General features: G+C 45.3%; 1 protein-coding gene across 3 annotated transcripts in view; it reads right to left on the bottom strand.

Moving 5' to 3' along the window:
• LHFPL3 (LHFPL tetraspan subfamily member 3) overlaps positions 1 to 10,101 on the bottom strand; it is a 271,552-nt gene extending 261,451 nt beyond the window's left edge. The window contains exon 1 of one of the 3 annotated variants that reach the window (XM_068929855.1): positions 9,414 to 10,101. In XM_068929855.1, coding sequence (XP_068785956.1) covers positions 9,414 to 9,882 — 469 coding nt within the window. In that variant the 5' untranslated portion in view covers positions 9,883 to 10,101. The remainder of the gene's footprint in view (positions 1 to 9,413) is intronic. The other 2 variants (XM_068929877.1, XM_068929866.1) reach the window with 2 other exon arrangements.
• Positions 10,102 to 13,856: the final 3,755 nt, after the last annotated feature.

Here is a 13,856-nt window from a genome sequence, read left to right as displayed (position 1 = left end):
TCTGCACGCTCCAGAAGCCTGTTACTGCAGGTGAAGAGGCAGGTCAGAGAGGAAGAAAACATGCTGCTGCCAGCCCACTCTCCTCCCTTCCCTGTCAAAACCTACCCCGATCTTAAGAGACACTGTTCTATTTTATTTGCACTTCCACTGCACACAAAGTTCATCAAGATGACTAAAGTATTGTAAGACTGCGGTTCCAGAGACACAGTCTAACACAGCAGTACAAGACACATTCTGGTCATGCTACTCACATAAGATTACCTTTGCCTTATTCAGTGAACTTTTACAAGGAAGGCACATGACTGCCGATAGCAGCAAACAGAAAAACCTCCCAAGGTTTCACAAGTAGCATTTTCTAAACAACTCAGAATATTTGTATTTTGCCTTGCAAGTACACTGTGTCTTTCTTCCCCATAAACTTCTCCTTTTTGAAAAACAACCAGAAAAATAAGGAAAGTGGAACGTGTGACATCTCATCAACTATTTGTAATAATTTATTTTAAACCGTTTACTCTGTAGCTCTCTCCTTCTTACTCTGTAGCTCTTTCCTTCTGATGCGGTCACGATTGCTTGATTGAATAATTTTCTCTGAAATAGCACATGATGTGCTTGTGTCAAAGAGGCTCTCCACAGAGGCCATCAGCTACCTTTTAAAATCAATGAAGTTCAGAAATTTGCATCTGTCTTCTCAAGGAGAAAATAAAGAAACTTTTTCCCCAGTATGTACGACCTTCTCATCCTAAAGCCAGCTTGCTGCAAGTCTTCTGCATCTCTGAATGCCAGCATGAAGACGGATAATACCTTTCTTAGAATAGATAGATCTTAAAGTCTATTATATTTCCCTTCTTAAGGATTCTAGCCATAATTCTCTCTTAGTAATTGGGATTTGCACACCGTTCCATATAGTAATGCATATTCTAGCTATCCACTCTGTCATGCTGCCACTGCATTTTTAACAATGCTGATCGCAACTGATGTTATCGAATTCTGCAGACTTTTCAGGCTTTAGGCTTCTTCATGTCTTTTTCTCATTTCACCATTTCTGAGCAAAAATATGTTTTTATTTTTTCCTTTGTGATGCCTCACTACTGTGACCCTGCCATCCCTCACAGCTGGATCTTGTTAGTTTTCAAATATTGAGTCCTCACTGTCTGATCATGCCACAGATTTTCTGTCCTGATATGTTTGCTGTCTTTATGTCTGCAAGATCAAAGCTAATGCTGTTTATACCGCAGTGCTAAAAAAGGTTCTCTTCTCAAAAGGTAAAATAACCTTAGTGTTTGAAAATCTAGCTTTGTTTTATAAACTGCCTTCTACTACTGATAATATCCATATGCTTCTCCCGGTCTATTTTCCTGTACAGCAATTTTCTTCACTGAACTTCTAGAAGGAATTTTTTAAAGAACTCAGCAGCAGCCTTAGTCTATGTCAACAAAGCCCCTTGAATTTCAAGAAAGCAGATCTTTCCAACAATACCAGCTGCTTTCAAAAACCCCACTCCAATTTCTTTTTCCCAGCAGTATTCAAGTTCTCAACTCAACATATTTCAATAGGTGAAATTCTCCTTTAAATTCTCTCCCAGTTCCTTTCTCCCCTCTTGTACATTTTTTTTTTCAATGTACATGGAATTCTTCCTCAAATTGCTCAGATAACTTCATGCTTTTCCCTTGATATCTCACTATTCTGTTATCTGAGTGTTTCTCAGACAGTGGGCCACAACTGCCAGGACGTTCATAAAAGGCAACTGGAAAAGTTACAAGATGCTGAAATTTTTATTACACTCTGAAACAAAAGAAATTCCCAAAACACCTTTATCCTTCAAAATCAAATTTTTGCTATCAAAATCTCAAATCACTCATACGAATAAACGAAAGGCACTTCATACAAGATACATGTTACCTAGGTTCCCTATAGGAGCAAGACTGATACGCTTGTATTGTCTGTCTGGCACACCTCCCTAGCCATTTTTAAGCCTGATGACCAGCTTCAACCAAATTTGTCTGCTGGTAGGTATCTCCAAGATACTGAACTTCTCCAAGTTTTGTGGAGAAAAAAAAAAAGGTAACAAGGAAAAGTAGAAATTCCCCCCAGTGAAAAGACAGGGATAGTTCATCCCTTAACAACCCGAAGACGCAACTTCAGGACATCAAATCAACACACAAATAGTTTGCAGCAGCTATAAGATATGGTGTGTCTTTGTCAGCTCCACAGACCAAGAGCCTGTGAGGAGTCTGGGAGTTCAGCTACTGAAACAGAAGCGATATGTGGAGGCAGGGGACGAGGGGATGTAGGGGAGAACTGCTGACATTGCGAGCACAAGGTATGTGGGGAAGGAAATGACTCTTTGGGGCAGGGAGGGGACACTCAGGCACAGCATTTCTTCCTTAGTGCCGCTTTTCACAGAACACACCTTTTTCCTTCATTTTCATAGCCAAAGCATGGAACTTGAGAAAATGTTTACTTCAAATAAGGTAACCAAACTGAAAAGGCTGCGTAACCACATCACTCATTTCATCCTGGACTCATCTTTCTAAGCTGTCCAGCACACTTTGCAGTTCACTCCAGCTCACTCCAGGACATGAACAGCTCCCAGATCAGCTTAGCACCTCTCATCTCAGCAATGGTGACAGCGGCAGCACTGAGTTTCCGTGGTGTGCTCCCAGCCAACTGACAAGGAGGGCACCAAGGATCTCTGCTAAGCCTGGCGGGAGTTTCCTCTGGAGCTCAATAACCATCAAATTGTATTGGCAATAAGATTTCTCCTCTGAGAGAAATGGGCTCATGCAACAGGCCTGCTCTAATAAGATGACGACCTTGGAGGCTTGACGCGAGAGTCTGTGCTGGCCAGCAGAGCACATGGCTCCTCCCCGAAACCCGCCTGCACAGCCCCAGCACCTTACGTCCCTGGGACACTGAGGCCATCTTAGTTTAATTGTTGACAGAGCCTTCAGTGTCTTCTGCTAGAATTTTCTCCCTGAAGGACTAACACCTACTACAGCTCAAAGATTACCAAAAAACCTCAGTTACCCAATCTACAGTGGGGGGAGGGTTTAATCATTTGATTAAAGTCAGCATCAATGCTGAAACTCAGTTCAAAACCTGCTCGACGTTCCAGGATTTGCTTTCCGCTGCCTTAGGTCTTCAGTGCTTCTGTCAGTTTGCAGAAGGGGAAAGCAGGGGGAACAAAGTCTGGCAGGCGTGTCTGTTAAGGATTCTTGTTTGACAATATTAGATTTGTAACGAGAAGAGCTCACCATGATCATTCACCCTGTTTTTCTGCCTCACTAGTTCCTTTGCTTCCGGTGAGTTAGGCCATACCTCTTAGAAAAAGAGGCATCCAGTCCTATTTAAAGACAAAGAAAACACTGTAAAGATGATTAACAAATGAAATTTAACAAGTTACAACAGACCTCATGGCTAATGCAAATTTGTATAACTTGAGCTTCCAAACACTGGCTCTGTCAGGTTAAGGAAGACTGTACTACTTGAAATCACTTCCTTGTGTAGGTCTTTATACACCACAATTTGGAACAGCAAGAAAAATCACCTTCTTAGCTCATCTTCTTTCATTTATTTAAATAATTGCTGAAACCTTTTCCACTTTGTACTTAAGTCTTGACAGCTGTTAGAACGGGACAGAGTGAGTCCTGGAACCACTGCAGGCAATGGTAACCCCACAGCCCTATGTCTTGCATTGATGTTTAAGGATCACATTAGGTTTTTTATGTGCAGCACTGCTTTGAGAGCTCACACTCATCTACCACCACCTCTAATTCCTCTTCAAAATAATTGTTTTCCAAAAATACAGCCTCCTAGCAGTAGGGTGCCTCCTACATTTTGATTCACAGAAGTCTTAATGTTGCATTTGGTGTATTAAAATACAGGCTGTTCAAGCAAGCCCAGTTAATTATGTCATCCAGATCAGTCTATGGAATTATCTGTCCTTACTATCATTTGTTAAACAATTTTTGTGCCATCTGCACATTTCAGTAGTGATAAACTTGTATTTTTTTTCCAACCGATTAAAAAGGATACTGAAGAACAGTGGGCTACAAACAGATCCCTGACTGCACTAGACACCCTGCTCAAATACTGGCATGAGACCAGATTTTTCCAACCTTCTGGAATTTACCCCGTACCAAGATCTGACAACCAGCAGTAACAAAGGCTCTGGGAGCATCAAGGTCAAGCCTTTTAAGACTCTTACGTAAAAGTCACCTGGTCCTGCAGACTTATTTCAAGTATAAAGGCAAACAACAACAAAGCTGCAATGAAAAATTTCACCTTTTTATTCCAAAACAACACCCTGTTATGAACTTTTGTTAATGAACTTTTAATTATGGCTTGCAACCTCTCACTTAAGACTATTTTGGCTCTACAGGACTGGAAATTGGCTAATATGAGAACAGTTTTTAAACAGGTCCAGGTAAAATCTGCGGATTTTACCAGGGCAAATTAATAAGAACTATGAAAGACAAAAGAATATGTGGGCACATACACAAAGATGACATAATTGTTAGATGAAAGGAAGTGAGTAAGGCAGGACCAAGACAGCTATTTTAAGTCATGTTTCCCAAAACTACTGGAGTTCTCTAAAGAAGTCAAGAATGTGTACTGTGGAAATTTGGTTAACAAAGTCTACTTGGATTTCCAAAAGACAGTTGATAAATCCATCACTGATCAATCTTAAAACACCTAAACTCTCAGAGGATGAAAAGGAATGTCCTTGCAAGGATAAATAATTTGAAACAGATGGTAGGAGAATACTGTTAATTTTTGGAGTGGAGAGAGGTGGAGCCCTGCAGGGATCTGTGCTTGAAATTGGGAGTTGTTCACATATTTATAAATGATCTGGAAAAACAGGGTGAATAGTGAGGTGACAAAGTTTGCTGCTGATATTCATTCGGAGTAGTTCAGATAAGAGCTGACTATGAGGAAAGACTTCACAATAACGAGTAGCTAGGCAATAAAAAGACCAATGAAATTTAGTGTAGAAGAATAAATATAAAGTAGGTTCTTCGGGGGAAAAAAACTAACTTTACATACAAAATGATGTGCTCCAAGGTGACTATTACCACTTCAGAAATGAGATCTTGGGGTTATAATAGGTAGTTCTGCGGAAAACATCAGCCCACTGCTCACTACCAGTAAAAACTGAATGTTAGGAATTACTGGGAAAGGAATGGAGAACGAAAGAGAGAATAACATTATGCCACTGTATAAATTGCTGGTTTGCCTATGTCTTCAATACTGTGTATAGTTCTGCTCCCACCAAAGGCTACAGTAGAAAGGAACTAGTTCAGGGAAGAGCAGCAAGGATGATCAAAGGCATGGGTCGACCTAACAACTAAGGAATGACTAGATAAGCATACTTCAAGTTTCAAAAACAGTAACTGAGGGGGGATATGACAAAAGGTCTATCTAATCAAGAATGGCACACAGAAGATGTTTAGGGATCCGTTGTTCACAGCCTCTTCCAATATAAGAGCTAGGGGAAATGAAAGGAAACTAGCAGGTGTAAGGTCCAAAACTTAAAACAAAATCCTACTGATTCTTCACACCCTATGCATTAAATTGTGGAACTCCTTGCATTGGGATACTGTAAAAGCTAAAAGTTTACACAGATTCAGAAAGTGACTAGACAAAGTCATAACAAAGAAATTCCATCCAGAGCTCTTAAATGCAAAGATTCCGGCTCAGGAAGTCTGTGAGCAGGGAAGTGCTGGGAGAGCCCTGTGAGGCAGAACGAGCTTCCCCTGCTCTTATACTCTTCTGCGGGCGCTGTGACTATTGGCCACTGTGAGATACAACATAGTGGACTAGATGGGCCTTCACTTGGACACAGGACAGCTGGTTTATGTTGTTCTGTTCATCTGGCCTCTTATTCTGGGCATGGACTTAGGTATCCATTGGAAAACATATATATTCATTTTCATGCTGTTCATCCATAGGACGTTTCTATGCCTTTCTTTTGCTTTGTCTACTTTTCTCTTTCCTGTAACCTGTAACGTCATAGTAAAGAAGAAAGAAATGGCAAATGCCTAACAATGAAAAAAGTCACAGTGAGAGAACTGAAGTGTTTAATTTATTTAACTTGTATAGCAAAAAAAAAAATCAAGAAATGTCTTCATGGCTGAGATTCCTTGCAGCCTTCAGATGTGGGGTAGTAAAGACCAAAAGTACCTTGTTTCTAACACTTCCACTTACAGTACAGTGATGGAGGCTACGCAGGTTGTGTTCATACAGCTGCTCAGATTAGGTAAGCATAGGTGCAAGTACTTGTACATACGATTTTGAAATTGCAGAAGCAGAGGCTAGCGGCTGGACAACCAGGCTGTCAACACTAGCTCTTAATATATCAAATGCACACTAATAGCATTTTGCCTGTGAAACAAGAAAACAGTATCAGCGATGGCAAAATCACAAGGGAGTCTAATGTATGTTGTCCTCACATATACAAAGGAAACACCTTTCTTCAATGAATTTTCTGCTTAATCATGTTACAGTCATGACTAGAGAGATAAGAGACACCGACTGAAAATGTATGCATCCGAGATATTACTTATCTTTTCCTTATTTAAAAAAACACCTTTTCAAAACAAGAGCCACATCATGCTGAGAATTTATAATGACTCATGCAGGACAGCATGTGATCAAAAGGTTTCTTTTAAAGAAACGAGATCCTAAGCTTTTATTTGCAATCCTAAATCAAGCACAATGCCAAATCGAAAAAGTACTTCTGAGGAGATTTAGCCTACATTAATTTACAGTATTATTATATGATCTAACTGAATGCTTCTACTACTAAGGTACATAATAACAAGCAAAATCAAAGCTATACTCACATATTTATTTTACTACTTCTTCCTGCACTATGCAGAACTATATGCATATGTAGTTGACATTACTGTAATGCAATTTAAGAGATAAGCATCTTAGGCTTATTATTGCTAGTTACCTATATCTCAAAAGAGTAATGTAATAACAGAAATGGGTGATATAGCTCATAAGAAACCTATCAGAGCTCACTAAAACTTCCTTGTCCTGCACATTTTATTCTTCTATCCCATCACCATAGCTTTCTTCTTCACTGGATGCAGACCAGACCAATGTGGATTTTCTGACAGATTTCTCTCTTTTTGAGGAAACTTTTTAAAGGTGATGCAAAAATGAACAGTCAGGTAAATAATTAAGTTACAACATTCAACAAACAACAAAGTCCGCCTCTTTCAATACCCAACATTGTTCTAGTTCTTCTTCTGGGACATTCACATACAGCAAATAGTGAGAGATGACCAATAACCATTTGCCTGAAAATATGTTACCTGAAGAATTAATTTTGGAGAATTATAATTAATTTTAATTTTGGCGGTAAGCACTCTGAGAAGCGCTTCTGCTGCTGCTGTAAAACTCCTTTTGTTGACTTCAATGCAAACAGCGCATCTATGAGCTTTGAAGATGATGAAAACTGCATGCCATTTTGCCTGAAAATATCTCTTCAGTGCAACGCTTGTGCAACGTGCTGTATACTGGTTGGACTCATATGTAACAACAGTAGTCAGTGGTTTCTAAGCATTACTATTCACCTGTACAGAAAAGCAGTAAAGGAATTAGATTTGTTTGTCTACCTTGCACTAGCTTCTATTGGCATAAAGCAGTAGAACCATATGACTAAAACACTGTGTCTCTGATATCAGAAAGTATATGGGATCTACAGAGAAATTGGGCTGTCGTACTGCATACAGGACATGAACAAAATAGGCTGAGGATGCACCAAGCCAGTGAATATTCAGGCTGCCTTATACCAGCAGAGCCCTAAGGAGAGGAGACAGCTGAAAGCAAAAGTCCTTAATGGAGTAGAGGAGATATCAGTTGTGCACAGAAGATATAGTTTACTCTTCATGGAGCCAAGTGACCTGCCTGGGTACAATTAACAACACCATATGTGAATATGTGCTGTAGAATAGAAAAAGTAGCCCCAGCATCACACAGGATTCCCAATGCAGAGATAGTGAGCCCAGTCCTACTCACATTGGAATCGGGGGGAAATCTACCCGTCTCACGATCATTGCCCAAGTGATAAAGAAAAAAAATGTACAGAAACTTAAATATAGTAACAGCAAGCCATAAAAAATATTTATAACATATACATAAACAGCATGGCATATGAAAATGGACAAAGCCATTTAGTACAAACCAGAAATTTCCACTAAGCTTTACAGACTAAGTGGCAAATTGAATAATGCTGAAGGTACTCAGCAAACAACTAAGAATTACTGCTCTGAAACTGAAATGAATGTCGGTCAACTAAGGGGACTGAAAAAGTGACTGTGAACCCACTTTGGAGACATTTCACTCTGCTTCCCTAACAGCTTATTCCTGCAAAGACAGAACTTCTCAATTTCAGGGCTTTATCAGGAGGATGGGTAGGAAGGTAGGATTTATTTCAGACTAACTCTTTTTCAAATTATTAAAGTATTTTCCACCTTGCTAAAAGTGATTTTATTACTATCAGCTCTAGATACCATTCTTTTCTCCTCCTCAGCCACCCAGCAGCACACAAATCTCCAGTTCTCTACCAACCCAGAACGAAAGCTGTCGGAGAAATGCAAAAAGGGCTGTCCTGGTGTTCTCCCTCTTTCTTATCATGCATTTTCCCAAGGGAGACATTGGATAGGATGGGGAAAGTCAAATGATGTCAGGAGACCTTCTGAGTCAAAACCAGCAACTGGAATGATTTTTTCCCCCCTTCTAACATATGGAGGAAAATAAACCTTGCAAATAGGAGGCACAGGACCCAAACAAAAACTCAGGCATATAAAACCCAACGACCTCAGCTGCCCTTCCATTTGACCAGTGGAGGACCTCGCCACCTAACCTCACTGAGCCGAAGCAGGCTTTGTCGAGACTGGAGGGAAACCTGAGCTACGGACTAACCTTCAACAGGCAGTTGACTTTGCTTACTGCGGCCGGCTTGAGGCATCCCTACGCCTTCCACTTCCATTTTCTTCCGACCTTTACTGAAAGACCAAGTCCTAGAGGACAGATCTGGGCTGTCACTGCCGGCGCAGCTATTAACATGCAATCCCTCCCCAGAGGGCGAGGGACTGTTGGACGCACATGGTTTAGTTTGGAGGCACCTTCTCGTGTAATCGCACAATTTCTCCGGCTGCTCTTCAGGAGGGCGCGAGGGGAGAGTCGGGGTCACCGTGCCCGCGCCCCGGGGCGCGGCGGCGCAGGCGGGCGCCGCGGTCCAGGCACGCTGGTGCATCCCTGCTCTTCCAGCAGCACCGCCGCCGCGGGGGGAGCCGCAGCCCCCCATGGGGGGGTCACACGGACACACAGACACGCACCGCCTCCCCCCGGCGCGGCTCGGCGGCCGCCCCTCGCCCGGGGCCGCTCCCCCGACTCACCCGAGGTCAGCTGCATCCAGGCACAGATCTTGTAGACGGTGGCTGTGTTGCAGAAGAAGAAGAGGATGAAGCAGACGATGCAGGCGATGATGAGCATCATCGAGAGCCCGATGAAGAAGGAGGCAGCCTTGAAGGCTCCCGAGGGCAGGCTGGAGAAGTCCGTGAAGCTGCCCCGGCAGGTGAGTTCCCGGCTGAAGCCGTTGCCGATGCAGTAGTGGAAGAGCCCGAAGTAGCCCGCCTGCGGCGTGTCCACGCCGTCCCCGATCCAGTAGGGCTGGATGAAGCACACCACGTTGACGATGGCAAAGCAGATGGTGAAGATGGCCCAGAGCACGCCGATGGCCCGCGAGTTCCGCACGTAGTTGGTGTGGTAGATCTTGGCCGCCTCCTGAGCCGGGAGCATCCCCGCTGCTGCCGCTCCCGCCGAGCCCGCTCCTGCCGCCGCCGTGCCTGCCGCCGCTCCGGGCATCCTCACCGAGAAGATCCCCCCTCCCCTTCCTCCTCCTCCTCCTCCTCCTCCTCCCCGCTCGCTCCGCTCGACGCGCCGCCGCCGCTGCGTGCGAGAGCCGAAGAGCCCCTCGGCCGGGCTTCAGCGGCTCCGCGGCAGCAGCAGCAGCAGCAACATGGCCCGCTGCCGCCGCCGCCGCCGCCGCCGCCGCCTATCGGGGCTCAGCGCACCGCCCGCCCCACAGCCCGCCCTCCCGCCGCCGCCGCCGCCGCCGCCGCCCGCGGCTCCGCTCCGCGCCGCGGCGGGCGCCAACCGCCACAGCGCCCGCCGCCCGGCCCCTCCGGCGCCCCCGCCCCGCCCCGCCCCGCCCCGCTGCGCAACGGCGGCCTGCGGCGCGAGGCACGGGCGGCGGCGGGCCGAGGAGCCGTTGGCGCCCCATGCCCGCGGGGGGGTGGGAGGGGGGCGGCAGGCGAAGGGCGGGAAGGGGGAGCCGGCCGCGGCGGGGCCGCGGGGTCCTCGGGGGCGGCGGGGGGCCGGGGCCGGGCCGCCGCGGGGCTCGGGGGCTGAGTGGGGAGAGCCGCCGGGCAGGACCGGCCGGCGGGTGCCCGCCTGCCTCCGCCTGGGCCCCCCGGGGCGGACTCGGGGGAGCCTCTCCTCTCTCGCATGTTTTTGGTCTGGTTTCTGCGCCTTTTCCTGAGCCCTGGAGGCACAGCAGGTGCCAGCGCGAGGCCTGGCGGCGCGGCGCCCCGCTTTCCGCCCGAGCGCAGCCCCCGGGCCGCCACCTCGAGGCCCTCGCCCCGCGGGCCCCCCACCGCGCCCCGAGGAGCTGCCGCGGCCCCGCCGTACGCTCGCCTCGCCGCACCCCTGCTGACTATGTGATTTATTCCCCATCAGGTTCGCCCGTGCGTTGGCGGTCCCTCAGTCCAGCGCTGTGCACCGTGCTGTCCCTGACGGTGGTGGTGGGACCGTGGTAGGTTGCCGGGGTCACTTCCCAGGCTGGGGCAACAGCTACCTGGTTGAGCTACTTCCAGCATTGCTCATTGCCCTAGCAGACGATTTTAAAACCTGTTCTGAAAACCTGTGTTTGCTGTTCATTTACAAATCACCAGTAAATATTCAGCTGTGAGCCAATAACTTGTAAATTCACTGTGGTAGGGTGGCCAGCAGCCTCCTGTCAGGTGGAGCCACGAGACACTTGTGTCCTGCCTAAATCAAACCTCTGTCAGGGTGAGGTAAATCTAAAAACAGTTGATCTTGTCTTAGGGCTGGGAAATGTGGGTAAACTTCTGGGATTGCTGCTCGCCTCATTTTTATAAAAAGACATGGCAGCGGTCGGTTCTGGAGGAGACCGTGGTAGTGAGAACAAGGTAAAGTTAGAAAGAATTGCTCTAAAACAGTGCTGAAAGTGCTTATGTTGGCATGAATTAGTGGAGAAGCAGGAGGGGGCACCCGTGAAAAAAAGCAGCTCAACTCCAGTCAAGTGACTTTGGCCTGGCACACTTCACATTGAACATTTTGGCATGCAGCAGTAATTAGCATATATTAATGAGCAATTAGCATCTGGTAATAATCATGCATATGTCACTGACACTTGGATTCACAGTCCCCAACTTACACATTGAGCCTGAGTTAATAATAAAAATTGATGGTACATATATATAGCTCTTTGAAGATTAGTCTCTCCTGAGACTGCTTAAAGCCAGAGAGCGAAGGAATGAGAAAGGAAGTTTCTGAGAGCAAAGAAGATAACGCTGTTCTGTTCTAGTCCAGGAGATTTCTTGCTGTCGGTGGGAAATGTTCTGGTCGATGCCAGTAGAGGGCCACACTAAATTAAATATTAGTGCTGATCAAAGCCTGGGAGAAGATACCTTTGTGGAAATTGATTTCTGCCTTTTGTTAAAATTTTTTACCAGCTTGAGACAAAGTTTGATTTCTCAGAGGCTTAGAACTAACAAAAGTATTGGCAGATTAGAAAAATGTGTGCTATTTTTTAAACCTCAGAACTGTCTTCAGAGCAGCAGAGAGCTGGTTCCCTAATTTGGGGAGCCCTTCGCAGAAGTCTCACTCACGTTATTCTGTTAGCAACACACTAAACAGGAGAAAGGATTTGCTCGTTGTGCTCTTTGTCCTCTCTTGCTTCTTGTGGCAAAGTTGGAGGCTTGGGCTGTGGTTGCACCACCATTCACAAGACTAGGAGAAGGTGTTTGCCATATGACTGCCATTAAACAAACTGCCATTGAACAAACTCAGCCCAGTGGAATAAACACACCAACCCGTGGGGAGCAGCCCCAGTTACAATGTTACTGTTGCATACACTAAAGCACTGCCCTCAGGGAATGTGCTGTGGTGGTGTACATGGCATGCAGCACATTGGCTTGCTCTGAGACTGGCAGCATGAACTGTGTGGGCCTCAGATAGTAAAGCTGCATTGCAAAGTAGTTCCAAGCGTGCAAACTACAGCTAAAATTCTCTAAAATTCGCCTTGTCTTTCTCCTGCAGTTAGCACATGTGACCAGACTGCTCATATGCCACCTTCCAAGGGTAACTGAACTTGCTCCAGCTCCAGGAGGAATGATGAGCATTCCCTTTAGTGTTTGCTCTCATTTTCTCCAGGCTGAAGTTAGCTGGGCCCCAGGGCTCAGTGCAGGATGTGTCTTTCCTGTGCTCTAAGGAGCCATCGAGTATGAAGGTAAAGAAGGTAAGAGCCAGACCTACAAAGCAAGAGGAGGCTGGAACTCACAATCGGGGGACAGAGGTCAGAGTGCTATTTGGGCAAGAAGTTCTGAAAGCTCAAAAATAAAGGGGATTTGAACCAAGTGAGCAGCTTTGAATGGCCTGTGAATGTCCACTTGAGAAGGATGGACCCTGGAGTCCGATTGGCAGGAGGAAGAGAGATGAACCTAGAAAGGAGCCAGGAGATGTGAGGAGAGGCGCTCTGCAAAAGGGATGGGGCAAGGGAACAGGGGGGGCATAAATATTGAGACTAGAGGAGAAGCTCAGGGGAAGAGAGCCAGACTGGGATAGGGAAGGAAACGTGGGAGCCACTCTAGATAAAAAAGGGAAAGGCTTGAAGCAGAGGACGAAGTCAGGATTGTGTTGACAAGCTGAGTGAGAGTTCAGGAAAGGCGAGGTGATTGCATGTGTCCAGACCGTGGCCACTTTAGATATTCTAGAATGTCCTCTCTGGAATATGCTCTTGCTCCAAAAGGGAGCCCGTAGGACTCCATGCATAGACCCAAAGTGATATCCACTAATCCTTCATGGATATACTTTAGTCCAGCTAAAATAGTAAAAGTGGTACTAGATGTAGGGAGACATCTTTTCAGATACCTGAATCTCTCCAAATCAGCCCACTCTCAGAACTGTAAATCCTCTAGTCTCACTGTTCTTTGGTATCAGAAGTTTCTGTGAAATTCACTGATAATAGGTCCCATGTCCTTCCAGTGTTGAGCCTTACAGGAATAATAAATTGTAGAAGTAAATATTTGGTCAATTACTCTGGGAATTCAAACAGCAAAATCCTCTACTGGATTTGAAAGTTCCTTCCAATGTAATTAACCCAGTGGTATCAATATTCTGTTACATGAAGACATATAGATTTCTTTATAAATGACAATTAGAAGCATAAATGGAAATACAGAAGAGCGTGACTAAGATTCAGAATCAAAAGTTGCAAAAAGCCTGGATTATCTATGCAATCCTAAATCTTCTCTTCTGTGCTTGTTTATTATGATATATTATTTAATTACCTAATCATTTATCTTTCTTTTCCACAGGTGTCCTTGCTCATTTGTTTCACAAGACTGGCAGTTGCTACAAAGAGAATCTATTCCCTCATTTCTTTTCTTCTGATTGCTCAGTGTGCGGCCCAGACCTGCGTTGCACTGAAGAGAGGCTTAGGAATCTTCTCATAGGCTGTTTTGTGTTTTTTACCACAGTTATATGAGTGTTGTAGAGGCTTAGAAAATATCATGTTTCTGTGCGATAGAAAGATG

The sequence above is a fragment of the Struthio camelus genome, chromosome 1 (genome assembly GCF_040807025.1).
Source record: "Struthio camelus isolate bStrCam1 chromosome 1, bStrCam1.hap1, whole genome shotgun sequence".
NCBI lineage: Eukaryota > Metazoa > Chordata > Aves > Struthioniformes > Struthionidae > Struthio > Struthio camelus.
This window is presented reverse-complemented; position numbering and strand designations above follow the sequence as displayed.